Source organism: Thunnus thynnus, chromosome 24 (genome assembly GCF_963924715.1).
Source record: "Thunnus thynnus chromosome 24, fThuThy2.1, whole genome shotgun sequence".
Classification (NCBI taxonomy): Eukaryota; Metazoa; Chordata; class Actinopteri; order Scombriformes; family Scombridae; genus Thunnus; species Thunnus thynnus.
In genome coordinates, this window is record NC_089540.1 from 10,216,724 (window position 1) to 10,243,952 (window position 27,229).

The 27,229-nt window shown below is 38.8% G+C and overlaps 3 protein-coding genes and 3 non-coding genes across 6 annotated transcripts; 3 read left to right on the forward strand and 3 right to left on the reverse strand.

Annotated features, from left to right (window-relative positions):
* Positions 1 to 26: 26 nt before the first annotated feature.
* Positions 27 to 6,529, reverse strand: LOC137176869 (dTDP-D-glucose 4,6-dehydratase-like). Its single transcript, XM_067582870.1, has 12 exons — positions 6,285 to 6,529; positions 4,859 to 4,925; positions 4,220 to 4,288; positions 3,925 to 4,015; positions 3,683 to 3,831; positions 3,490 to 3,588; positions 2,832 to 2,891; positions 1,951 to 1,994; positions 1,640 to 1,805; positions 1,482 to 1,537; positions 1,245 to 1,342; positions 27 to 1,096 (listed from the first exon to the last, which is right to left on the reverse strand). Exons 1-12 carry the CDS (start codon positions 6,362 to 6,364, stop codon positions 987 to 989), a joined length of 1,089 nt encoding a protein of 362 aa, XP_067438971.1. The 5' UTR covers positions 6,365 to 6,529; the 3' UTR covers positions 27 to 986.
* A 713-nt stretch (positions 6,530 to 7,242) lies between these two features.
* Positions 7,243 to 15,274, forward strand: gpr180 (G protein-coupled receptor 180). The gene is made up of 10 exons (XM_067582869.1): positions 7,243 to 7,481; positions 9,268 to 9,411; positions 9,511 to 9,605; positions 9,725 to 9,830; positions 10,333 to 10,513; positions 10,923 to 10,972; positions 11,093 to 11,250; positions 11,516 to 11,713; positions 11,812 to 11,889; positions 12,123 to 15,274. Exons 1-10 carry the CDS (start codon positions 7,343 to 7,345, stop codon positions 12,276 to 12,278), a joined length of 1,305 nt encoding a protein of 434 aa, XP_067438970.1. The 5' UTR covers positions 7,243 to 7,342; the 3' UTR covers positions 12,279 to 15,274.
* Positions 15,275 to 15,843: 569 nt separating this feature from the next.
* Positions 15,844 to 15,925, reverse strand: trnas-cga (transfer RNA serine (anticodon CGA)). The gene has a single exon. It is a non-coding gene; the product is annotated as a tRNA-Ser (tRNA).
* Positions 15,926 to 20,446: 4,521 nt separating this feature from the next.
* Positions 20,447 to 23,366, forward strand: LOC137176883 (small integral membrane protein 11-like). Its single transcript, XM_067582899.1, has 3 exons — positions 20,447 to 20,588; positions 21,493 to 21,708; positions 22,799 to 23,366. The coding sequence occupies exons 1-2, from the start codon at positions 20,574 to 20,576 to the stop codon at positions 21,679 to 21,681; spliced, it is 204 nt and encodes a 67-aa protein (XP_067439000.1). The 5' UTR covers positions 20,447 to 20,573; the 3' UTR covers positions 21,682 to 21,708; positions 22,799 to 23,366.
* A 207-nt stretch (positions 23,367 to 23,573) lies between these two features.
* Positions 23,574 to 23,692, reverse strand: LOC137177923 (5S ribosomal RNA). The gene has a single exon (XR_010926538.1). It is a non-coding gene; the product is annotated as a 5S ribosomal RNA (ribosomal RNA).
* A 354-nt stretch (positions 23,693 to 24,046) lies between these two features.
* LOC137177894 (5S ribosomal RNA) lies at positions 24,047 to 24,165 on the forward strand. The gene has a single exon (XR_010926510.1). It is a non-coding gene; the product is annotated as a 5S ribosomal RNA (ribosomal RNA).
* Positions 24,166 to 27,229: the final 3,064 nt, after the last annotated feature.

Consider the following 27,229-nt stretch of genomic DNA (forward strand, 5'->3'; position numbering starts at 1 on the left):
CTATAAACACAGTCAGATACCTTTTTTAAATTTTATTAAATAAGTTTATTTGCAGTTAAATACATTTTACAGCATGACTGGAAAAACTAGAAAACATAAAAAACCTGACTGAGACGCCCTTCTTCTCCATTTGTTATTAGGAGACTGCTAAGACAATATCAAGGTACCTTTCAGCTAATCAAAATACTTGTGTTGTAAAAAATATGTAACACTGGAATATTTATAAGCTTCCTGCTGACTTTGAGCTTTGAAGGAAAAGCAGCGAAGGAAATTAAAAGTTACTAATCTATTGTCTCGTAAAGCCTGAAACAAACTCCGTGGGAAGTACATGAACGTGCACATTTGGAGCTCTGCAAGGTCAAAATGTTACATGTTCAAAGCTCAATGCAGCAGTTTGACAATGAGGGAAGAGGTTGTCTTTGATTTGTGCTTCTGTATTGCCCTGAACGGTAGTAAGAAGACAGACTAGCTGCTGCCAGAGCTCCAAATGCAGATGAGAAATCCCACCAGTATTTAGAGGGAAGACATATTCTCTGCAGCCCTTACTGTCCTATAATCTATTGTGTGTGTTAAAGTTTCTACATTCTTATAGAGAATGTTTCAGGCTTCAATCTGGACTAACATCTAAACAAAATGCATAAAAAATGTAAAATAGGCCCAAGTTGAGCAAAGTAAGACACTTGTTAGTAATCTCTTCTGAATCAGTAATTAACACCAAGATAAAGTGCGTTCATTTCCAGTTGTGATGCTAGTTTTCTTCACATTGCTTTGGTTGAAGGTGCGGTTCTGCTTTCCTGTTGGCTGGCACTTCAGGGCCTGTTGGTCCGATAAACATTTATCGCAGACAGACAGATGTTTGCTCACGTGTTCATTATTTGTTATTTGAGCCATTAATAGCCTCTGTGCTACGAAAACATCATGCAAAAAAAGGTCACAGCATGGTGTCTTTTGAGTTAACTCTCCATCCTGTCAGTCAAGCAGCAGGGCTATGCTGACGCCACGCATTGGCTGGTAGCATTTTCAAGCTTGCTTCCGATTGGTCCTCGGTCCTCAGTTGCTTCTGACCAGAAGTTTGGGTTGTCTTGGTACCATTTGACTAGAGGAGACACACATGCAGGAATAAACAACGTGTACATTTCTCTATATCTGTTATGTTCACTTCTTTGGACTGACGGTTGGACCAGATCTACTGTGGGTTGGGGCTTTAACATACTGGCCCCCTGTGTGTGTGTGTGTTACTGTACCAGTCTGTCTGATGCCTTCAGCCCAGGACACCTCAGCTCTCCAGCCCAGCTGCTGCAGCTTCTCACATCTGATGGGGTAGCGGAGGTCAACCCGCGGCCTACAGAACATAAGTACATTCAGACGAGTCTCGTTTTGTTAGGTGACGACATTAGCTCTTAAATTGACACATTTATGATGAATGAATGAAATGAAACAAAATGGCAGTTGAGTCTTATTATCAAGTTAGGTTGACTCACCTGTCAGGTACAAACTCGAGCCAATCATTTAATTCAGAGTCTGGCACGTTCTTGACCTGAAGAACGCGCATACAGGTTTAATAAATAACTGGATATATTAGCATATGTTTTAAATGTTTAAATACAGTGAATTCAGTCCATTTACATCCTGAACCCACCATCTTAACAAGTTCCCTTGCCAGCTGCATGATGGGAATCTCACAGTTTGTCCCCACATTGTAGATTTCTCCCACAACCCCTTTCTGCAGAACCAGCAGGAAGGCGTTGACGGCGTCATCGACAAACAGGAAATGGCGGGATTTAGGGAGGGTTCCCTGGATGGTACTGCAGCAGAGAGTAGAGAGAGAAAAGATTTGTTTTTCTTTTTAATATGCTGGAAAAACAAACAAACAATAGAGCTGGATTGAAACCAGAGGGTTGCCAGTTTGAATCCTGAAGTGTGTGTAAAGCAGGATAGAAACACACGTACCATTTCTTGTCCATTTGCAAGAGGGTGAGAAACCTTGGAATGACCTGAAAGATGAAAAAGATGGTTTTAAAAGTCAGTTGGACACAGAATAATATATTATTGTTTAATGACAGTAAAGAGTTTGAAGCTCTATTATTTATAACTTTATTGAATGCAGTTGTTAGCCTTATATTTTCTTTTATCTATGTTTGACTACTCCTTGAAATCCCCATTTTTATTGTATTTTCTGTCTATGTTCTTTTAATTTCTCTATGTTCGCTATCTCATTTCTCTATGTTGAAATCCAGTATGTACGCTAAAACTGAACCTATATTTTATGGAAATTGTATTTTGTGAAGCACCTTGTTACTCTGGTTTTGAAAGACGCTATAGAAATAAAGTTTACTTTTAGCATGCAAGTATATTTTGCCAGGTAAAATCTGGTATGACCGCACCTTTATTAACATAGGATCTGACCTCATGCTATTTCACAGCATAGCTCCACCCAAAGCTTAAGATTTAATCAGCCAGTATGACTCAAAACACCTGTGGAGGTGAGCTTGGCCTTAAGATAAAGTTAAAGATCATTGAGCTCACTTTTGTTTACCTGGTGCAGTAAAATCTGCATTAATCCTGCCTAATGTTTCCCCTGTTTGCAAAACAAGCCTCCTGACAGAAGCAGGTAAGGACACTTCTTGTAATCCAGAAAAAATGTGTGGAAAAAGTAAAACATTTTGTTGGATTAGACTGCAAATATCTTGCACAAGGCCAATTGTGGCTCCTGAGGACTGTTAACCTTCAGACCAATCAATAATTACAATCTTATAGATCCGTTAAATCCGTTCATTGTTACTCATAAAGGTTAAAACTAGCGGCAGTGTCGTCAGTCAGTGTCACTGTACCTTCTCAGTGTACTGTCTGGGCCCGTAGGTGTTGTTACTCCTTGTAATGATGATGGGAAACTGATAATGGACAGACAGAGCAGCATCAACACACAGAGAACCACAAACTTCATATCTTTACATGCATCTTTAAATGATTTCAGACTCATTTAAAAGTTGAATAAAACTGTTGTCACATTGTTTTAACTGGTGTGAATGCAACCTGGAAATGCAGGAATATTATACAAAATATATATATATATGATCCTGTTCATACAAATCAAATATGAATTGTTTCATCTGAAAAATGCCAGAATGCCCATCACAGTTTCCTTAAGCCCAAGATGATCAATTAGCTAAATTAAAACTAAATATTTTCAGTTTACTAACATGTGTGACAAAGAAAAGCAGCAATTTCTCACAATTTAGAAGTTGAAACTAAGTAATGTTTGGCATTTTTGCTTAAAAAAGACTTTAAGATGAAGCGATTATCAAGTAGTCACTGATTATTTTTCAGTTTTCTTGTTCAGAAAGTCTTGTTAGAAAAAAAACATGCCATAACAGTAAAAAAATCAAGAGCTAACACCTCCAGTGAGTCAATTTAAATTGTTTAAACTCTTTAAAAACTTGTTCTTTCATTTAGTTTAGAAGCTTCTTCCCTGCCTCAGTGTGTTTGTACCTTATATTTGTCCCAGTAGGATCTGACCAGATACTCTGCAGCTGCTTTAGTGGCAGAATATGGATTGGATGGCCTCACTGGGCTGCTCTCATCAAACACCTGCAGAAAACAAACCATCAAAATCCATCAACACACCTACTAAATGACCCAACAACAAACCCAAACCCCTTAAATCCACCCAACGATTACTGACCTTGTCCAGACTGGCTCCGTACACTTCATCGGTGCTGACATAGATGAAGCGTTGTGGCTGGTATTGGGCCTGATGTGCGGCTCCAAGTAAAACTCTGGTTCCATCAATGTTGACCCGCTGGAAACTAGACGGATTTTCAAACGATGCATCTGAGGGAACAAACACCACAGTGGAGTAAAGAAGAAGGCAAAAGGTTCATCATCAGTACACACATGACCTCAGATTGAACAACTGCTGCTCACCAACGTGCGTTTTGGCTGCCAGGTGGAAGATCACATCGACGTTTTCTGTGTTGAAGATGTGGTTTACCAGCCGAGAGTTGCACACATCCCCCTGTTAAGACAGACGTACATATGAATAGGAGCTGGAACAAAGTTGCTTTTGCCTATTTATCGTTTTACCATCAAAGTACTCACTCATAGTCATCATTCTAGTTATGTTTTAACTGAGGTCACTATATCACATGCTGTTGACAAGCCAGCTGCTCTCAGAGGTCAATCTATCAAGTTCCATAGTACTAAAGTCAGCAGCTCTCACCCTGATAAAGGTGTAGTTTGCTCTGTCTTCAACACTCTCCAGACTCCTGGGGCTGCAGCAGTAATCCAACTGGAACAGATCAGATAATGAGTTTCTTACAGAATTGTGTTTTGTTATCTCACCACTGACACATGTACATTTATATTAATTAATTAATTCATCTGTGGACAAAGACAACATCACAGTGGTGGAAAGTAACTTTACTCAAGTACTGTACTTAAGTACAATTTTGAGGTATCCAATATTTCACCAAAGATCAAAGATTAGAGAAAAAGTCCAAAAACGGAGAACAGATTTGTGTATCAGAACTTCATTTTTTCTTCTTTCCTCTCCCATTAATCATCTCATGACCCCTCAGATTTATCTGGTGACCCTTTGGAGGGGCCCAATCCCTACATTGGGAACCACTGGACTAAACTAGCTAACTGTATATAAAGTAGTTGAAACTAGCTTCACCTCCAGCAGCTACAACAGTAACATGCTGCTCTAACACTGATGCTTCAGTATTAATAATCTAATGATTTCATATATAATAATATATCAGTCAGAGGGACCAAACCACTACTTTTACTGCAAAACTTTAGCATCTGAATACTTCTTCCACCACTGCAATAGCAGGTACACAGAGCGGAGACTTACATTATCCAGATTGATAATTCTCCAGTCAGGGTGTCTGTTGACCAGTGAGCACACAAGATGGGAGCCACTAGAGAAAGAGAAGGAGAGATGGAGATACAGTCATCATAAGACCGACCAAAACATAAGATAGTCAACTCTATCAGCCTCAAGTGCTGTATTAAATCGCTGGAGAGCCCCTTTAAAGGACAGGTTCACAATTTTTCAAGTGTGTCTTAGAATTAACCTGACGCACCAGATGGTTTGTTACACAGAACCATCTGAGAAGTCTTTCTTGGAAACTGTTTGGTAAAAGGCAGGTACTTTCAAAAAATACTTTGCAAGTGATTGGATGAACCATCTATCTATCACCATCTAACCTTAAGAGGCAGCTGGATTTGTAAGATTGTGCGAGAATCCTCATATAATGCTGACTGGCACAAAAGCACATAGCTTGAAGCCAGACAAGTTGGACTTTTGCATGATCTAGTGATCTTGTGAATTCAGCTGCCTCACAAGGGAGGCAGCTGAATTCACAAAGTCAGGTGTCCATATGAACAATGAAAGAGGTTTTCCTCACGGTAATCATTCCTCCTGTTCATACTGGCTATTAAAAGATCCCATTTGAATATGCTGTCAATATAAGTGATGGAGGTTAAAATCCACAGTATGTCCACACAGTCATTTTGTGCAAATATGCATTTAAAAGTTGATGTGAAACTTATATGAGGCTTCAGAAATCTGAGTTAGTCATATCAAGTGGATATCTGCCACATTTACAGTCTTTTTAGCATCAAAGTCCCTCTTTGTGTTTCCTCAGACAGTGTTTCCCTGTTGAGCTGCGGTGGAAGTATAGTGAGGGGGACTTTGGCACTAAAAAGACTGTAACGTTGAAAGATATCTACTTGATTTGAAGCTTCATATTAGCTTTAGATAATGTTCATTATATTTTAGGGTTCATTTGGGCACCTGACTGTTGTTTCAAGACAGACTTGGAAAAACTGTGGACCTGTCCTTTAAAGTCTCCCTTCACTTAAAAATGTTTTCTTGTTCCTTCAGTTGGATGTTTGAGTTTCACTATGATTTAATTGACTTTTTTGTGGAAAAACCAAATCAGACACATTATTATTCCAAGCAATTATTTTTATGTCTTAATACAAGTCATCACTGAAGAACTTCAATTTAATACACATTTCTTTTTCTGTGTGAGCTGCCTTTTCTCTTATGTCATGTCAACGTGGTTTAGAAATGATAGTTAACCTATAGACTATATTTGATACATTTCAGTATAAACAGAAAAGAAAAACCGGAAGAGATGGTTTCGTCTTTTGTGGCATTAACAACCGAGGAGCTAGAGAGGTTCAGCTGCTTAAAACTGAGCTATGAACAGTAATAGACAACATTTATATCTTTATTTTTTAGTTTTATCAGCATTATTACATGAACTCACATGAATCCAGAGCCTCCAGTCACCAGAACAGTCCTGTTGAAGTCCATCACGACAGTGGACCAACGGCTGTCTGTTGACATTAATGTTTTCTACAGATGTAAAAACGACATTGTACACTCCTGTGTAAGAGTTTTATCTATTGGTCGTTAGTTCGTTATTATAATACTTATAATCCGTTATCCAGCCTGCTGTTTAACTCGTACAGTAGATGCATTGTGTAATGTGCGACAGTCGCAGGGGTTTTACGTTAGTGTTGACACGTTGGAAATGGGCGGGACGTTTGGAACAAATAGACTGCTTTTTTCTCTCTGATTGGTTTTTTAATGTGACGCGGTGAAGTTGGTACTGTGTGATTGCGTGGATCCCGGATCAATCAAACTGTCAACGCTGTCCAGTGGCCACGGCAACAGCGTCAAGTGAGCTACAATGGATACAATACACATGTAACTTCCTCAAGTTATTTTCAAAGGTTTATACTTTTAAAAAATATGGTTAAGTGACGTATTACTATCTTAAATCCACATATTCTGAAAGCAAAGCGTATCACTGTCCTGATCACAGAAGCAAAGTTTGAAGGAAATAATAGCCATTTTCGGTACTTTTTAGACATAAGAAATCACTCTTATTACACTTTTTTACACAGTGTAATAAAAAATAATAACAGATTAGAATGAAACAATTTCATAAACCTACTTTAATAGAATTAATCGAATAATTAAAAACAACAACGAAAGATAAGTGAATGGTAAGAGAACAGTTACAATAATAAAAGAAACAACAATAGACACAAGTCAAATATAAAATTATAAAATGAGAAAACACTAAATGAAATAAATACATACCAATAAAACAATAAAATAAATCTAAATAAATTAAACTATAACATTATATTGCCTGGAAGGCTTTTGTTTGACGGCAGAAACGTTGACTTCCGGGTTGTTCCTTTGTAACGGGCCGTAACTTGACGCAGCTGCTTGACTTCTGGCTTCGTGGCTCATTGAATTGATTAGCTACCGTTTATTTTGTCTATAACGTTAGACTGTAAAAAAGGGGAGACAATGTCGTATATTACAGCCACACTTATTGTCGCAATACTGCTCAGCTCGGAGGCTTTTGGGAAAACTGTGAAGGGACTTTTGAAGAGCGAAGTGGCGAGACAGCAAAACGGCCAGTTCATCACTAAATTCATGTACCAAGGTAATCACATAACGGTGTTTTCCTGCTAACGTGTCATCTCGACAGCGGCAGGATCAGACTGTGTTCACTGTTATTTCTTACATGACGATATATTGATTCAATTCACAGTTTTTCTTTCGTTTTCTTGCTTCTTGCCCCTAGAAATACATCCCCGACGGGTGTAACATTAACTGCGCGTCATCATCACTTTGATAATCTCTGCATTGATGGTTTACATCACTTTTAATGACCCGATAGACTTGCAGTGACCGCTGTAATGATTACTCCACTTAAAGGACGGGTTCACAATTTTTCAAGTGTGTCTTAAAATATCAGTCAGGAGCCCATATCAACATTTAAATAGGTTTTACTTTCCATAATCACCCCTCCTGTTCATGCTGGTTATTAGAAGATGCCCTCATAATGCAATGTAAGTGATGGGGGACAAACTCCACAGTCCTCCTTCTGTGCAAAAATGTCTTTAAAAGTATATCTGAAGCTAATATGAAGCTTCAGCTGTCCAAATGAGTCAAATCAAGTAGATATCTTTCAACGTTACAGTTTTTAGTGCCAAAGTCCCTCTTTTAGTTACTAAACTTCAACCACACCTCAACAGGGAAACACTGGCCCGGGAAACATAAAGAGGGAATTTGATGCTAAAAAGACTGTAAATATGGTAGATATGCACTTAACATGACTAACTTAGACTGCTGGAGCCTCATATAAGCTTCACATCAACTTTTAAATGTATTTTTGCACTAAAATGACTGGATTTTGGCCTCCATCACTTACAATGACAGCACATTTGAAGGGGATCTTTTAATGGTCAGTATGAACAGGAGAAATTATTACAGTGAGGAAAACATCTTTCACTGTTCATATGGGCACCTGACTGTTGTTTTAAGACACACTTTGTGAAAAATTATGAAAATATAAAATAAACCAGAAGCCCTGCAGGTTACAGACCAGCCTTTTGTCTTTTCTGCATCTCCAAATGTTTCTCCCCGATCCAAGAAGAAGGGAAAACCAGAGATGGAGGAAGTACTCAGATCCTTTACTTAAGTTAAAGTAGAAATACTTCAGTCTAAAAATACCTGATTCCAAGCAAAAGTCCTGAACTCAAAATGTTAAGTAAAAGTATAGATGTATTATCAGCAAAGTGTACTTGAAGTATTAAAAGTAAAAGTACTTTATGCAGACTGACTTCTTTTTTAGGGTGTAATATTATTTTAGTATATTGTTTGTTTTTATCACTAATAAATACATGTAAGAGCATTATAATGCTGTAGTTCATCAATGTGGTGCTAATTTTAGATATTTTCGGTAGATTAATAGTAATGGCACTGCATCATGTTAGTGTATGACGTGTTTTTATAATGATAATAATAATAATAGTACATTTTATTTATATAGCACATTTCACACACTAATGCAGCTCAAAGTCATAACATTTTACACTACTTTGTAGAAGTTTAAAGTAGCATAAAATGGAAATACTCAAGCAAAGAACAAGTACCTCAAAATTGTACTTAACTAAAGCACTTAGTAAATGTACATAGTTACCTTTATCCACTGTGGAAAACACAATCAATCAATCAATTTAAACACTATGGCCGGCAGAGCAGCATTATTTAATTAGATGAGATTAAACACATACCATCTTTTTTATGAAATCTAATAAATATGTAAATTCTCCCCTTGGCTGAAAGTAAATCACATAAAAATCTGTGAAAAAGCAGAGGTGGTTGGAAACGTGTTATTTTTCTTATCACCCATCAGTCTAACACCCTTCTCTATCTCTCTGTAGGTGATGACGGTCTGTTCGTCTGCCGGCTGGAAAACTCCGCTCTGGCCGTAGAGAAGGAGTCCAGATTGCTGTTGTATCAGGACATGGAGCCAGACCTGGACAACCTCAGCTGCTCTGACAGGCTCTCTAGAGCTCAGTTCATCAGTAAGATGTCTGATATGATGGATGCAATGCAGCTGTATTGATCCCCTCTCCTTCCACCACGCTGTCACTTAACGTCGCTGTGATTCTTTCTGCTTTCAGTTTCCCTCAGTCAAGAAGAACACAACCAGACGATCCCTCATCAGTCCTCCCCTACAGTCTGGCAGGCCCTGTATGCTGATAGATATACATGCCAGGTAACAGTAAGAGCTTATGTGGCAGCAGCAGAATAATATCCAGTGTCAGTCGTTTTATTGATACTAAGAGGCCATTTGTTTCTTTTTTTTCTCCATTTGTTCACTGTCTGTCTCTGCAGGAAAGCGCAGCGATTCCTTCTCATGCTGATCTCACTTTTACCGTCCTGCTGTTCAACGCCGACTCAGCAGGAAACCCTCTGGATCACTTCAGTGCAGAGGAGGCAGGTCAGACATCCCGAATACTCGCGCACACAACAAGTGCCAGAAATCACACAGTGTGCTGCATTTGTTGTCGTTGGAGATAGGAAGTTGAAAGCAGGGAACGTATCATTACTCTCTTACCTAGAAACTCCAACTTAAGCATCTGTTTGATTTTTTTTCCAAGAAGAAGAAGAAGAAGGGATTCCCAGGTTGTGACCTATTACAGAAGCCAGCATAATAAACAGTACTAATTGCCCGATAAGCTGTATTTGTTTGCTTTATAACAAATCTACTGCTGTATGTGTTTGTGCTATTAAAAAAAAGATGTTGGTGTTAAATATTTAAACAACAGAAAATACTGTCAATAATGATACTGAATATCTCTGAACTGCACTCTTCAGAGATGCAACATAATAATTATCTAATTATAACTCAGTGTTATGATGTGTAAAACTGGTGGGGGGATTGGTCCTTAGGCATCTGTATCATTCATGTGGGACTCCTTTTCTTCTTTTCTCTCTCCCAGGTCTCCACAGTTTCTACTTCCTCCTGCTGCTGGCCTACTTCATAGCCTGCTGTATCTACATCCAGCCTCTGTACCAGGCTCTGAGGAAAGGAGGTCCCATGCACACTGTCCTCAAAGTGCTGACCACAGCGCTGGCGTTACAGTGCTGCTCTGCTCTCTGCAACTACATCCACTTGGCCAGGTAGAGGCAGTAAAAACCAGACAAAGCTGCCCTATGAACTAAAATATTAATACCCAGGTTCCTTATCTCTTTGGCTTGTGACTTTGAGCTGTGAGCAGCAGAGTTATTTTCCCTTTACAGATTGTTTTCTCTACTCCATATATTACATAGGGTACCCATATAGAACATTTAGTTATTTATGCTTTCATTACTTTGAGTTTTTTAGACTTTTTGGGGCATACTTATATTTATCTTCTAATTTACTTTACATTACCATGTCCATGTTTGGTTTTTATTTATTGTATGTGTGTCTAATGGATAACAGGGATAAATAAAGTTTTATTGAACTAAATGAATCATGCATTGGTACTGAGAAGAATATGAAATAATGTCCTAGTGGTTTCCTGTCCCCTCGTCTTGTGCTCTGCAGGTACTCCAGAGACGGTGTTGGAATCCCTCTGATGGGCAGTCTGGCAGAGTGTATGTCCTCATATTCCCTTAAATATGTCCTTTGTTTCATCTGTATTTTTTAAATCTGTTTCTAAAGCCTAATTCACTGTCGGGATTACTTCTTTTTCACTCCTTCCTGCCCCTGTGCAGTCTGGGATATGGTGTCCCAGGTGTCCATGCTGTACACGTTACTGAGCCTGTGTATGGGCTGGACTCTGAGTCGAGGCCGGAAACCTCAGTCCAGACCTCTGCAGTGGGAACAGTCTCCGGCTTCCACGGCCGTCGCTGTTGGTGGAGTCGTTACACAGGTACGCTCATCTGATAAGAGTGACGTGGTTCAGATTGAACCCAAAAATGCAACAAATATCAGAGGAAAGTCAGAATTCTCTTTAAAACGTCAGGATTTTGAGAAAAGTAAGTGAAATTTGTGGAAGATTTGTGATGATTATGGTCAAACATAAGCAAACAGATGAACCCACCTGTGGTTTAAATTCAAATCTATCAGCATCAGAAACCTACAAGAGTCACCTGAATGTACCAGAGCTATTGACAGTAAAACTGTGTCATTTTCAGGGCGTGCTGCTGCTGTGGGAGCAGTATTCAGAGTCAGAGAGCGACCATCACAGCTACCACGCCCAGCAGAGTCTGGCAGGCCTCCTCCTCATAGCTCTGAGAGTGGGCCTGGCCCTCCTGCTGGCCTCCGTCCTCTACCAGATCATCTCCACTGAGAGGAGCACCCTGAAGAGAGACTTCTACCTCTGCTTCGCCAAGGTCAACTACACTCTACATATATATATTCTTAACAGCCTCCAGACAAACAAATATTTACCGACAGCTACTCATGTGGTCTTTCTTGTTTTTCTATGCAGGGATGCTTCTTGTGGTTCCTCTGTCATCCCGTCCTCGTCCTCTTGTCTGTTGTCTTCAATGATCACCAGAAGGAGAAGGTTTGAACACACAAACAGTTTAGCAAAAGTGTCACTTCAACTTTGGCAGCTATATTTGAGGTCTACAGCTCTTTGGTGTGAATACTTGATTGTGTTTTTAAATGTGCACTTTGTAAAGTGAAAACCTCACTCTTACTTTGATCTTATGTCTCCATTTTCAGACAATAGGAATATGATTAGTATAAAAATATCAGTTATATCAATTGCAGAGACTAATCCTTCCTTCTCTGTAGGTGGTGACTATCGGCGTGATCCTCTGCCAGTCCATCTCCATGGTGATCCTCTACCAGCTCTTCCTGTCTCGTTCTCTCTACTGGGAGGTCTCCTCTCTCTCCTCTGTGTCGCTACCGCTCACCATGTCCAGGACGAACCACAGGGGGCGCTACTAAGCACGTCCACCAGCTTCACCTGATCGTCACGGGGAAGGGAGAACGCAGAGGCGTCACCTCCCTTAACCTCCCACCCCTGTCAGAAAAGGGAGGGAGCAACGAGAAGAGAGAGGACGAGAAGTGCTGTCACACTGCAGGGACTGTTCTCCTTTGCTGTTTCCTGGGAGAATAATAATGGCCACTAGTGAGCAAGTTAACAGAGAGTGACCAGAGGAAGATATTTACAGCAACACCCTACCTCTAGTGACATATGATTTTTGACTGGATCCAACATCAACATTGGAACAGAGCTGCTGAGCAGGATGAAAGGTATTTAATACAGGACCACCTAGAGAAGGGACACATGGCTTTCAAGTAGTTTCTTGTGCTTTCCATGACATGTGCGATGTCACAATGAACAGCCAAAGTACGATTTCAAAACAGACAAACATTGAGATTTTAAGGATGAATCAGCCGGCAAGGTAGGTGTCAAAGAATGAAAAGATTTACTTTGTTGTGTTCAAGGAAACTCCTCCGCAAGGACACAAATGCAGTCTTTGATAATCACACAAATAGTGGAATCACAGACTCACTATTTAGGGAAATACAAAGTACAGGGGAGTGTTACACCACTGCAGCTGTTTAGAGATGCAGGGATTTCATTTGGAGTACAGACTGGAGTAGTTTGCTAGTACAAATTACTAAAAGCATCCCTGTCATTGAACGTATCCTCCTCATTAATCCAGACTCGGAAGAAAAATGAGAGAAAATAGCAGCACACAGTGAGGCAAGTTGTGTCAACAAAACCCATGAAAAGACGAAAACCATCAGTCTCACTACTTTCTGACTTCCTGACCTTGATTTTTTGTGTTTTAAATAGTCATAAATATTTAATTTAATTTTTAAAAAAGGCTCAATAATTTCCCCAAACAGCTGGGCACTGTAGTTTTTAGCAAAGAAATACTAAAATAGGAGTAAATGGTTTGTTAGGGACTATTTTCAGCTGCAGATTAATACACACTTGGGATTTTAGTGAGTATTTACGGCAGCAGGACGGTGTGTGTGAGATTGAGTCAAAAACTACGGTGCCCATGTTCATTATAATGTCCATGATGTGTAAAAATGTGGCTAATTTTTATGTTTTTATTAGTTTCTAGTCAACAATGAAGGTCTACAGCACAGAGGAATAAGATTTATCAAGCTTTGGCTGCACAGACAGTTGTTAGTACAAAGTCATTGTTAGTTTTGGTCTTCTCATGGGATTTATTGACAATAAGAGATTGATAAATTGATGGATGAGTATGTGGTTAGACTGACATGTTTCTCAGATGAAGGTGGACAGACAAACGGACTTGAGATGATGGTCAAACGTGTGTAAAGATGAATAACCTGAAGAATGGAGAGACTTGACAGATGGATACAGTATGTGGCTGGATAGATACAGTAGGTAAGAGAAAAGTGTGCTTTGTCTTTGCATATCCAAAGTGATGAATATGAGCCAAAAGATCAGCGTGTGATCGAGCTGTACTTTATTTATTTCCTCACTTTCAACACGACTTTATGAACTAACAGCATGTGAGGCCTGAAACCTTTTGAAAATATTAACTGTATGTAGCTGGAGACTCACTGCATGACTTCTCTTTTTTCTTAATATTTCTCTTTTTATTCATTCATCATTATTATCTGGAGCGCACGACCTGGCTTCACGTCCTGTGTGATCAGGAGTAAAACATGAAATCTAGTGTCCCATTGTGTTTAAAGCCAAAGTAAGCCAAAAAAAACCCCCACAAGCCATGGCTGGTGATTGCTTCAAAATGAATTCAACTGTGTAAATATTGTGCACTCCAATGATGTCCCTTATTCTTCCATTCATACTTTGTCAGATAATTCAGCTCTGGACTCATTTAGTAGTTTCATTTTAGTCACATTTCATAAGATGGAAAATGACGTGAAGATGGAAATTTCACTCAACTGACATCTGACACGAAGCGTTTCTGACATATTTATTTGTTATGTATTTATTTTCAAAGTGAATATGTGGAAAGCAGCTTATTATACAGAAGCTTAATCAGTCACTGCACAGTTTCGTATTTGATTTGTCTGCTATTACTTGCCGAAAAATATATTTATTCAAGGACCACCTTCTATTTTATTCCAGAGTTTTCAACCACATCTAATAGCCTTCACCAGTGGATGAAGCTGATATTTGTTGTACCCCAAAACAGCGATTACAACAATCTCCCCTCATATACAACCACTTTTTATCACCAGAGTTCCCATACTTGTGAAACGTTTTTACATTTTGGCCAACTACATCTGCTAATAAATATGAGATGCGGTTGAAAGCTCTGGAAAAAGCTAGTATGTGCATTTCAAGGTTAAGAACGAACTTCCAGGCTCAGCTTTTGAGTTTAAGTATTAGATGGACAACACAAAAACACATTAAAAATATATTATTATAATTAGAGCACAAACAGGCTGTTCTCCTTATAATATTTTAAAATTTATGCCAATACCCTTCAAAATGTAAGTAATAAGTTATTAAAGGTTTTCTGGCCAACATACTGAGCCACTGGCCAGGATTCGAAATGTTCCTGACATAAAAATAAACACACCTCAGTTATGACGTTATACTTGAATATGAACTTTTGCTGGTAGTACGTGTTTTTTCTGTGTATGTGCAGTGTGTACTGTATGTACACTGTATGTATGTGGGTGCAAGCAAAAAGCCTTGATTGTATATTTTATTTTGTCCACAATGACAATTTTATTCTAATCAGACAACAAAGTATGAGGCTTTACTCTGACTAAACATTGACTCCTCAGATGGTCGGGTTTAGTTGCAGAAGTTAATTTAATGTAAAAACACATACAAGCATCCAGTTGTTCCTTTTTTGCAGTATTTTCATTTTCCGAAATTACATGTTTTTTTTATTTTCTATAACCTGTGGAAATATGGGACCTGTGATCATGACAACTGTAATTAATATAACTGTAATAAAATTAATTTTAAGTAATGAGTGAGGAATGTGAGCGTTTGTTAGACGGTTAAATGGTTAGAACAACGACACCATCGTCGGCATGGGGCCATTTACTAAAAATACTGAGTTTTCCTTTTGAGACTTGATGCAAAGCAGTTCACCCAAGTGAAAAAATAATGTATAAATGCACTGAAATATTGCAAGGTATGTTTCAAGTACATTTACACACAGCGGGCTCAGCTATGTGAAGCTCAGGAAGGACATGAGCAGCAACCTCGGTGCACCAAATGCCAACTAAGCAAGGTTGTCAAACAGGAAGTAAAAAAAAACTAAACCAATGACACGCTTTTTCTGTTTTTTCTAATAATTTGTACCAAATTGCACCAACCTCTCTGCAAATTACTAAATTTGTGTATATATATATTGTCTCACTAAAATAAAGTGTTACAGTATTTGTCTTTGGGGTTGTTAGAGCTTGCTTGTAAATTTAAATGTGATATACACGATGGGGGAGCAAATGGATTGAGCTAAGAAATTGTGAATGGTAAAAAATATAAATGACTTTGGATGAAAAAAAATTCAAAAAGATGGCATAAATGAAACATCGTCACGAACAGGATTCGAACCTGTGCGGGGAAACCCCATTGGATTTCGAGTCCAACGCCTTAACCTCTCGGCCACCGTGACTACGCATGTGTGAGAGGCGCCAGATAGGTATTTATTCCATATAACGAGAACAAATGGAATAAGATGTCTGAGACGGATTTGCACGATTATAAATCATTGTTAGCAAGCTGTGTAAACATACCAGTAATTTCATTAAAAAATGCGTAGGCGAAAACACATCAAATGACACTGAAGTTGGGTTCCGATTCGTAGCTTCTGACTCGAAACCACCTTAAAAGTGGCATAACGCCTGCAGATGGCGTTGTTGAGTCATTTTTAAAGGTAATTCATGAGCTGAAAATAGGGGGAAGATGAAATGAGAATGAATCATGTAATGAAATGGCCTTTAATTGATATACAATCCTAAATTTTGATCATTTTAACTGTAGTATTTTTTTCTTATTGGTCTAGGAACAATGTGGTCTGGATGGAGAAATATCGGTGAAATCTCTCTTTTTTCAGTTTTCACAAATAGAATAAAGGTTTCACAAATATGAAACTGTTTTAAAGAGTCTTTAGCCTCTCTGTGATAATCTAGTCGAAATTTTACAGGTGTATGAACAGTAGTTTTTGATCGAAACCTGGTCCGATGTGGTCTAGATGTGAAAAAAGCAGTGAAATCACCCCTTTTCAGCTTTCACAAATAGGATAATGCTTTCACAGATCTGAAACTGTGTTTTAGATAATCTTTAGCCTCTCTGGGATAATCTAGTCCAGATTTGACTAGTCATAGTAGTTTTTGATCTTGACCTAGTCCAATGTGGTCTAGACGTGAAAAAAGCAGCGAGATCTCTCTTTTTTGCATTTTCACTAAAAAAAAGGTCAATAAGGGAAAAATGCTCTAGTAAAAATGAATAAAAGTCAGGATTATGATACACTGTGATGTCCCCTGTCATATTGGGGTATTGGTTTCCTGAGACTTTTTAATACTGAGCAGGTAGGACCACAGCAAATAAGCAGAAATAGCAATAAGACTGAAAATCAGCTTACCATGAGTGAGGCCAATAAGAAAAAATGCTACAGTTAACATGATGAAATTTAGGATTGTAAATCAATTAAAGACTATTTCATTCTATGATTCATTCTCATTTCATTTCCCCCCCCTATTTGATACGTTTTTCAATTCATGAATTACCTTAAATATTACTCAACAACGCCCTCTACAGGCACTATGCCACTTTTATTTAAGGTGGACCGGAAAAGTCCAATAAGAAGCTGAGCTACGAATCGGAAGCCAACTTCAGCGTGTATAAAACAACCGGGACCAAGTTCTGCAGTGTTAATGTTATCAGCTGTGTGCATGTAATTTAACCCCTGACGTCGGCATCTAGTGTGCATTTCTGGAGTTTTTGTGAAAAACAGACGCACTGAACGACTTAGAAAGCACGGTATGTGGGTCAAATACACCCTTACTCACTATCTCTCTCTGTGCTTGCAGTTGTTTTGTGATTTAATTGCTAATTTGTCAGACATAATGTGCCTTACCTCGTTTGCCTGAATGTGCCTGTTGTTTTACTCTCAGGATTGCAAAGTTTTTTACATTCATCAGCATGAAGGAGGTCTGGGTACAAAAGTATAATCAGTTTTTGAAACCAATAACAAGACAATGGGCCCATTTACCGATTTTACCGATAGCAAACAAACGTTCTTGAAGTCAAACCCTTTAACGACCACATAACATTTTTAATTTTAATAATTAATTGTTAAATGGCTATGGGCTACAGCAGCCAGTGTCTTCTAAACACCATACTTACACTTTAAAGTCATTACTGCTTTTATATTATATATTTCAGTGGGACCCCACACATTACAAAAAATGCTGTTGCTGTCGTAAATGAACACCATCACTGGTTCCTGGTTGTAAGTATTGCTTTTTCAGCAACTGGGAGCACATATTGACATGTTCCATACAATATACCATACAGTAAAAGATCAAGTGGTTGTTTTTTTTTGAGTTTATGTTCAGCTTTGTAAACTCTTCATCTTGCACCTTGATGCCAAAGTCATTAAATGTGGAAGATGTTCTTGTTTAAGACCACATACAGTAGCAGCTGTAGCAGCAGTAGTAGTATAAAAGCTAATAAAATAAAAGTCAATATGGTGGACAAGCGTATACTTACATGCACAATAATCTTTGGGGTTTTTTTATGTTTCATACAGGTAATATATACATCTGAAAAGAGGACACTACCGATGGATTCACTTGGAGAAACTGCTGCAAAGCTGAAAAAGGTACCAGGATGTAACAAGGAACAATTTGCACTTTTTAATTGCAATTGTGATACTAAATAATAAATACATTTAAGTTATCATTTCTTAAACAACTTACACCCAGGAGCAGACTCAGCTGACCAGTTGTAGATTTAAACAATCTCTTACTTTACAATACTCTCAAACAGCAACTGGTTAGCATTCAAGACAAACAATGGAGTTCAAGGGATGACATTTGCTCATGCAGACAAACAGAACTAGAAACAGTTGCAGAAATGGTAAGTATATGTGTAGTATCTGGTGAATATCAGCCAAAAGAGTGGGATAAGTACTGCTGGTGGTCAAGAGAGCAATTGCAGACCTGAAATGACAAAATGACTAAATGCAGATGTATATGTCAAACATGGACAATGGCAAGTTGGCTCAATGGTAGATGGTGACTGGCTTAAAGTTCCCAACATTGAATTTGTGTCTGAAAAGGCTGATGACCATGGTGGCCCAAGGAGGGAATTTTATAGGTAAGTTAAACTCCCATCTTACTTGTGAATAATGTAATACAGTGAATGCTTTACTGTGGGCTCTTATAATAATTATTGCATAGTATGTAATAATTATATATATTTAGTATAATATAATTCAACGAAATTAGACAAAATATTTTCCCTTTATATTTTCTTGCAGATTACTGATGTTGGATATTCAGAGCTCCCTTGGAGTGTTTAAGGGGAAGCTTGGGGACCTGGTCTTCACCTATAACCAACACGCCCTAGCAGCAAATAAATATTACACGGCTGAAAAGCTGATAACAGACATAGTGGACCAGGACCTTGCTGTATCAATATGCAGCTGTTCCAGTTGATGTGCGGTGAGAGGCCAGACCTCACATCAGTTGAAGTAAACCTCTTCATGCAGGAAGACCTGCGTCAAAACATGGAAAAGATAACATAATGAGGTCTTATCCCAGGGCCTCCCCCCACACAAGCATCAAATCAGGTAATCGACAACTCAGCTCACCTGCACTCAGCTAGCTTGTTATTGATCGGCCATAATATCGGATCAAAGCTTTCAGTTTACAAAGGCAACCCTGAAACTGAGCGGCGTGAGATTTTAGTTGTTGGAGACTCTATCATCAAATTCGTAAAGTTTCCTGGTGCTATTGCATCCTGTCTCTCTGGAGGCAAGACAATTGATTTTATTGAGCTTCATTATGAACTTGAGTCTCTAGCCTCCATAGTTGAAAGCCTGGGGAGGAGGTGTGTCCTGTCTGGTCCCACTCCCACTATGACGAAAAGCTTTGAACGTTTTAGCTGTCTTTTTAGTCTGCACCTGTGGATGCAAAACGTCTCTGCTGCAACTGGACTTGGTTTTATTAGTCACTTTGATTCATTCTGGACTGAGTGGGACTTACTCAAATATGATGGGCTGCATTTTAGCAGGAAAGGAACAGGAAAACTGATTTGCAAATATCTTTGTTGCTTTTAGTTTTAACTGATGGTCTCCTCAGCAAGACCCTGCTCAGCATCCTGGCGGTGTATTTCATAGTCCTGTTCCAGACAATGTGGGTCCTGCTGGAGCTGGTTTTGTTTCCCTCACAAATTAATTTATTCCTGTTACGATTACTGAAAGGCAGTGTGCAAAACCAAAATGTACTCACAGTCCACACAGAAACAATCTCATCATAGTTAAAACCACTTCTTCAATCCCTACTGTTCTGGCTGTCATCCCCACCATCTACGAATACCCCAGTGACTGAGTCAGCTTCACACCCTTTTCTTAGTCCTCTACACTTTAAGAATAGAAAAGGTTTAGGTTTCATTCACTTAAATGTGAGAAACATTATTTTACATGTTGGACTTTCTCACAATTAAACCAACCAAACAAATTTTTTAAAGGGTTTATTACCCACCGTTCTGAGCTTTTGTTAAGGTTCATTAAAGGTTGATTGGATGAAAAAGTGTTACAAAAGAACAATATAATAAACTCTCCAAAAACGAATTATTAACTTTTAAACAAACTATGCATTATACGTTTTTGGCTCTTTTGTGTATATATCTGGAGTAACTGTCAGCTTTATTGTCTTACAATTAGGGGCCGGAAATGTAGGAGCCAAAATTGACCCTGAATAGAGATGATCTTTCTTGCAATATTGAATATTATTGCAAAGAAGAGACTTTATTTATCATCACTTATCATAATAATAATAATTATTATTATTATCTTAATCTCTTCATAAATTATGATTATTGTTTATTGAAACTAGTAATTAATTTGAGTAGTGAATTCATATTGAGACCACAGCCGTATAAAGAGACGTTGAGACGTGGTTGCGTAACAGATGACGTTCGACAGAGACTGTATTTCGATTGGCCTGTCACTTCAAGTCCCGCCTTCTCCAAAGCAGTACTTAAAAGCTGTGTCGCTGCCACAGTGACGAAACTTAAGCAGTAAAGACGCAAAAATGATCAACTGGAAGGTAAACAAAATGCAATATACTCTTTCATAAACATCAAGTTTATTTTTTGTTATTACAGTATACGTGTTCAGTTTTCGTTTTTCTTTTCTTCATAAAAGGTTAGGTTGTCTCACTCAACTGTCACTAGCGTCATGCTAACGTTACTGTAGCAGTTATCCGTTATCTGTCACAACTGCGACAAACTTCATATTTATCTCCAGAGTAAAACAGCAGTGTTACAGTAAAAACTACTTCCTGTCACGCTGTCTTTGCATGTTGTGAGCTGTCTTGTATTGTCAGGCGTTGCCATACATTCATTTAGTGGCTAAATAAAACAGGTGCGACACTTCGGCTTTGAAATGCATTAAAACTAACGTTAAACCTGGAAACTAGATGAGAATGACACCTAAAGCTGTTTTAACAGCTACACATTTATTGAAATAAATGCCACCTGATAGATTGCATGTATGCCGAATTAAAGAGTGCTCTGTGGTGGGAAAAACATGTCTTGAAATCTATTGTGTGGAGTTTTTGTTTTGTATAGGAATGTTAAAATTATCAGATTTTTGACTGAAATTTGGACAGGTGAAACTGTGTGTGCATGACTGCCATACAGCTAAAGCCCTAGAAAGCACATGGTGTGCAGCTGCTTCTCTCTTTCACACACACATCATCCCCTCCTCCTTACTCTGTGACAAAATTAACTCCCACCTCCCATCCAGACAGCTGAGACCTCCTGGGGGGAATTAGGGGAGGGGGTAAGACACATCTTCACCAGGATGCCAGACTGTTCCAGAGCTTTCTCTTGCTTTCTTTCATCTGCTACTGACAAGTAACAAAAAGTTGACCAGGACAAAAAGCTATGTCCTGCAGTCGCTGGAGAAGTTTCTGAACTTTGCGGCTCTTGGTCTTTGTCTGTTCTCAGGCTTTGGACAATGTCCCTGTCCTCTTGTACATCCTGGGCCTGAAGACACTGCTGCTGTGTTTGGCGTTCGCCGGGGTGAAGATCTACCAGAGTAAGAAAGCAGAGGAGGCCCTGAAGAAGCAGCAGGCTGAGAGGAGGAGGCTGGCCCAGCAGACGCAGGAGCTCATTGATAATAAGAAGGAAGACTGAGCAGAGGAGAGGAGCTGCTGTACACAGGTACTGCACCTAGTCATGAAACATTTTAGGGTTGCAACTAACCATTATTTTCTCGATTAATCGATTAGTTGTTTGGTTTATAAAATGGTTAAAAATATTGATCTCTGTTTCCCAAAGCCCAAGGTGACATTAAATATCTTGTTTTGTCCACAACAAGTCCACAACTGAAAGATGTTTACCAAAATAAAAACCTAAGAGAAACCAGAAAATGGTCACATCTAAAAAGCTGGAACAAAACATTTGTTTAATAATAGTGTCAGAACTGATGAAATGATTAAAAAAATTAAAGGCAGCAGTGATTCATTACACTTTGGTGTATTAATTTTCTGTCTTCATTGTTGTCAAACAATTTGTTATTACGAGCAAATCTGCCATGGTGTGTTGTCGTGATGTGCACAATAGTGATTAGTCAAAAATGTTGCTACCCATGTTACACGTTGCACACAGTCAAAAATTTGTTTCGATACAAACTTATTTGCAGATTCCTCTACATCTTAGCAGCACGTTTGCAATAACACTACTGGTGCAAGCAACAAAAATATATGTTCTTGCATTCTAACACACAAGAACACAAAAATGGCAATTGTTTACACCTATAATCCTTTTAAAAATATACTTGATCTGTACATATACTATGGATTAACTCGCAAAACTCAAATAATGTTAGAACATATACTGTATAGCATGTGATTACAACAAACAATTTACCAAATGTCAATATGTGCCTAAGTGGCTCTTACACTACCTGTAAACACACTGTATAATGTTGAATTTTCTGTCTATTAACATTTACGAGTCATTGAGCGATTTGTGAGGCAATTCCAATCATCTGTAGTTATTAGTTAAAAGTCTGAACAGAATGGAGAGGTGATAAAATGTAGGTTAGTTTAATTGCACATCCCAACAATTAAAAAAGCTAGAGTCAAGACATGTCAACAATACCAATTCTCCACAAATGTCTTTCTAATACTCACACCTGAATGAGCCGTTTACATTATATGTAGTCACCACAGATGTACTGTATGTATTAACCAGTCCAATTAACTGGTTTTCAATGACCTCTCACCGGCTGTCCTTCTCTCCTCTCCAGGAAAACATGACCTGAGCAACAAGCCATTTCTCCAAATACGAGCCAGATGTCTGACTGTCAGCAACAGAAGGCTTTCCTGCACATCAGGAAATAGTTTGTGGTTTCAGTATCAGGACTGTTCATCATGTCGGTTTTATATATTTTGTGTGAATGTTTGACGTCACCAGGTTTTTATAAAATGAAATTACACCACATGTACTACTGATGAGGGATGGGTGAGTGAGATTAAGGGCTGTTTTGTCTTTTAAGCATAGATGACCTCATTGAAAGAGGCCCTCAAGCTCTCATTTGCCAAACATCAGCTCATTTCTGCCTTGTTTGTATTTTGATCCATCCATTACTTCAGCTGAGGTTGTTATTCAGACTCACTGAAAACTTGAATACGCTTCACTTTCTTACACCACTATTGTTGGAGGGAAAAGTGCGATCAAAGCTTGTCAAAACTGCTTATTTACATTACATGGTATTTATTCTGACTTTGTAAGATTCCTTGTAAATTGTGAGCCAGCTTTATGCCTAACTTTTGTAATTATTTTGTGGTAATAAATAAACATTGCTGCACATACTATACTGTTGTTGTTGTTGTTCTTACATTTACCAGAATTCCTGTGAACATTGTTCCTCCAGTGGTGAGCTGCTTTGTTTTTAAGCTTAACAAAAGTGTCATAGACTGCTTTCATCGGTCTTCAAGCCTTTTATCTAGCCGTTTATTTAAGTCCTGTCACCCATAAAAGAAGCAGCAGCGTCCTCTGCAGTTTGCAAAGAGAAGTGAAAAAGCTTACAGCACCTGGTATTCCCAGGCGGTCTCCCATCCAAGTACTAACCAGGCCCGACCCTGCTTAGCTTCCGAGATCAGACGAGATCGGGCGTGTTCAGGGTGGTATGGCCGTAAACGAAGGACAGATTCACAAACAGACCTTTTATAGATGTCGATCATCGGCATCATGAACATCTGTGTGGGTTTATGTAGCCTAGATAAAGACAAAAGTGTATTTTCTGAGCAGGAACCTCTAATTACACTGATAACATTAACAAGAATGATAAAGACTGTGTGTTATATAATAATGTGTACAGATAAGCAGCTGAGACATGGAGAGGAGCGCGCTGTTACAGCCTCATTTAGTCTTTTAGTAAGATGTGTTTTATCTAGACAATCTACAGGCCACACATACAATCAGCACACACATAAATAGAAGAATACATGACGTTACATCATGTATAAATAGTGTGTGTGTGAGTGATTCTATCGCTTACGGCCATACCACCCTGAACACGCCCGATCTCGTCTGATCTCGGAAGCTAAGCAGGGTCGGGCCTGGTTAGTACTTGGATGGGAGACCGCCTGGGAATACCAGGTGCTGTAAGCTTTTTCACTTCTCTTTGCAAACTGCAGAGGACGCTGCTGGGCTTTTATGAACACAGTTGCACTAATAAAAGACTGATCATGTTTCAAAGTGATTTTTAATTGTTGATGCTTTTCCTTTTATACACTTGTAGAGAATGCTCCCTAATCCAACATTAACAGTGCTTTTAGTCTGTCATTAAATAAATAGATGAAAATGGAAATAAATATTTGTGTCCTGTCTTTCTTTTTTTCTAATAGTTTTACTACACTAGGCTAAGTGTAAATGGAGAAGAAAATGTCTGTTAATGAAATGTTAAGTATAACATCAAGGGTACAGAAACACTCCTTGAAGATTGAATATCAACTTTTTGTGTTCCTAAATATCATTCATACTCAGACAAGAACCAAAGTGACTTTAATTGAAAAGTATTGATTGATTTAGCATCACACTGACAGCTTAACAGGGTCAAAATATCCCATTTCAAGGATTGTATTGTTAATTCTGCCTGCATAGTGAAAACATATCATTTTGTAGTGGTGGATGGTTGAAATTTAAAGGTAATTAAAAGGTATTTAAAGGTTTTGAAGTTGTGGGTTCAATCCTCAATCACTCAGACCTCTTAAAAGTCAGACACCACTGAAGATTGAAAACATTTCATGACATCATCTTTATACCATCTGAGCCAGTGGTGCACTGTGTTCAACAGTGCCATTAAACTTTTAAGATTGTCACTTCAATCCTGGTTTGAGCAGCTGTCTTGATTAAAATTGAAAACCTTTGGCTGAACCACTTAACAGCAGTTTTATTCTGTGGCTCATTGTGTTAGACTGCTGCACTCAAGCTTTAAGATTGTAGGTTCAATTCACACTATTGGCTTTTTTTTTTTTTTTTAAAGTGAATAACAGGTGTTAAGATTTAGATGCTCTGTTAAAACACCTTTTTAGGGACCCGCTCCAGTAGCTTGAACTGTTTGCTCACTTTTTGACTTTGTTGAAGCTGTGGCTTCAATCCAGCCACACCACTGAGGACTGAAAACATCACATGAAAACATTGTGTCAGTGTCAATCTGTAGCTCACTGTGTTGCACAGTCAGTCTCAAGTTTTAAGGTTGTGGGTTCAATCCTGACTCCCATTTTCAGAGTTAGCTTCTCAACTGAAGATTCAACAACCTTCACTAACACTGAAACTCCCCAAAGTACGTTAGTATTACAACACAAACTCTTTTCATTACTTAAGTGTCAAATAAAGGCTGTAAAATGTGTTTGACATACGCATAACAGGTTCCCTCCAGAGAGATAGCTCAGCAGGATGAGTGGCACATGTTTAACTCTTTGCAACAGTAGAGTTGTTGGTTCAATCCCTGCAGCACAATGAAGATGTTCTTCTTAACTCTCAGTCTTTAACATTGACTTATACAGCATTGATACTGCTACCTATAGACTGCTTCACACAAATACTAAGTACACACACACAGGTTAAAATGCCACAGGAAAGGAAGAGGATTCAGAGTGTCATTTGAATTAAGGATACCATCCTTGGAACAGGTTGATTTTGACACTGTGATGCTAAATCAGTTAAATGTTTTAGTAGAGAGCACAAACAGTTGCACCTGTAGAGTCCTTAAACGTGCAGGAGACAGGGGTGTGGCCTCACTGAAACAAGCCACCTCACAGCCTGGCTGCCTGGTGTTATGGACAAACTGGTCCTGGTGGTTCAAACAGGTGTCTGCACTGAAGCGGTTTTACGTGGAGTGGGGTGTTACCCACCCTTGTGGTGACTTTCTGACTTTGTTGATGTTGTGGGTTCAACCAAGAGCTGATTATCAGTCCAAATCTTTAGCTCACTGTGTTTGACTGCAACACTGTAGTTTTAAAGTTGTGGGTTCAATCCCGACTTGAGCAATGATTTAGACCCTTGAAACTCACTGTATTAAATTGCCACTCAAAGGTTTTTAAGTTCAAGCCAGAGCTACATGGAGATTCATAAAAGCCAATATCTTGAGTAATGATTGTCCTTGTCCAGTAGCTCAGTCTGTTTGACAGCTGTTTAAACTTGTTGAAGTTGTGGGTTGAAGAGTTGAAAACATTGTGTCAGTGTGAATCTGTAGCTCACTGTGTTGCACAGTGACAGACAAGTTTTGAATGTTAGCTTCTCAATTGAAGATTAAAAATCTTTGGTAAAAGTGGCTAATATTTATGGTTGTTGGTTCAAGTTTTGGCCGGTACCTTGATTAAAGACAAAAATGCTCTAGCAACATATTCTTTCAGTAGCTCAGTCTCTTGGGCAGCTGGTTGAAGTTCTTGAAGTTGTGGGTTCAATTCTGTCATTAAGCTTTTTCAGATCAGCTAAACTGCTGAAGATTGAAAATCTCTGGTGAAGATTGGTGGACACCATCTGGCCCTGTGGCTCCCTGTGGTAGACAGCCTGTCAGAAGCTTTATGGTCATAGGTTCATTCCTGACTCTGCCTTCCAATGTTTTATGTCAGACACACTGCTGAAGGCAGAAAAGCTCTGGTGAAAACCTTTTTTGACCATCTGACCTTGTGGTTCACTGTTCACTGGTTCACAACATTGAAACTTTGAGGTGTTGGGTTCAATCCTCACTCTGTCACAGATGTTTTCTTCTTAAACTCAGCCTTACTGCAGAAGACTGAAAACCTGACATGAAGCCAGTTTAACATGATCTGATCTTGTAGCTCACTGTGTTGAACAGCTACATTGAATTTTTAAGGTTGTGGGTTCGATCCCGACTCTGTCAGTGAATTTAGAAAGTGATGACTCAGAGGAGAAGTTTAAAAGCGCTTAGAGAAGATCTGTGAGTGTGAAGGGGACCTGGTGGAGTGACGGCTTCGTCAACACAGATCTCAGATACGTCTGCAGACGTGAGGTGGCTGGTTCGATCCCTCTCCTCCATCAGTAACTGGAGCAAAAAAACTGTGTCCCACATGGGTGGGTAAGGGGGGGGGCCTTGTCCTCCCCCGATGTTCTGCAGATATGGAAGCAGGGGGTTATGCAGCAAAAAGTCCTACTCAGCTAACGTTTTACTGATGCATGAAGGTGCGAACAAGTTTTTAAAAATGTTGGA

Coding starts and splice junctions, on each gene's coding strand:
- LOC137176869 (XM_067582870.1), bottom strand. CDS start 6,364: ATGTCAACAGACAGCCGTTGGTCCACTGTCGTGATGGACTTCAACAGG. Junction 4,926..6,284: donor ACTGGAGGCTCTGGATTCAT/GTGAGTTCATGT, acceptor CTCTTTCTCTAG/TGGCTCCCATCTTGTGTGCT. Junction 2,892..3,489: donor CCTACTGGGACAAATATAAG/GTACAAACACAC, acceptor GTCCATTATCAG/TTTCCCATCATCATTACAAG.
- gpr180 (XM_067582869.1), top strand. CDS start 7,343: ATGTCGTATATTACAGCCACACTTATTGTCGCAATACTGCTCAGCTCG. Junction 10,973..11,092: donor GATGGGCAGTCTGGCAGAGT/GTATGTCCTCAT, acceptor GCCCCTGTGCAG/TCTGGGATATGGTGTCCCAG. Junction 11,890..12,122: donor ATGATCACCAGAAGGAGAAG/GTTTGAACACAC, acceptor CCTTCTCTGTAG/GTGGTGACTATCGGCGTGAT.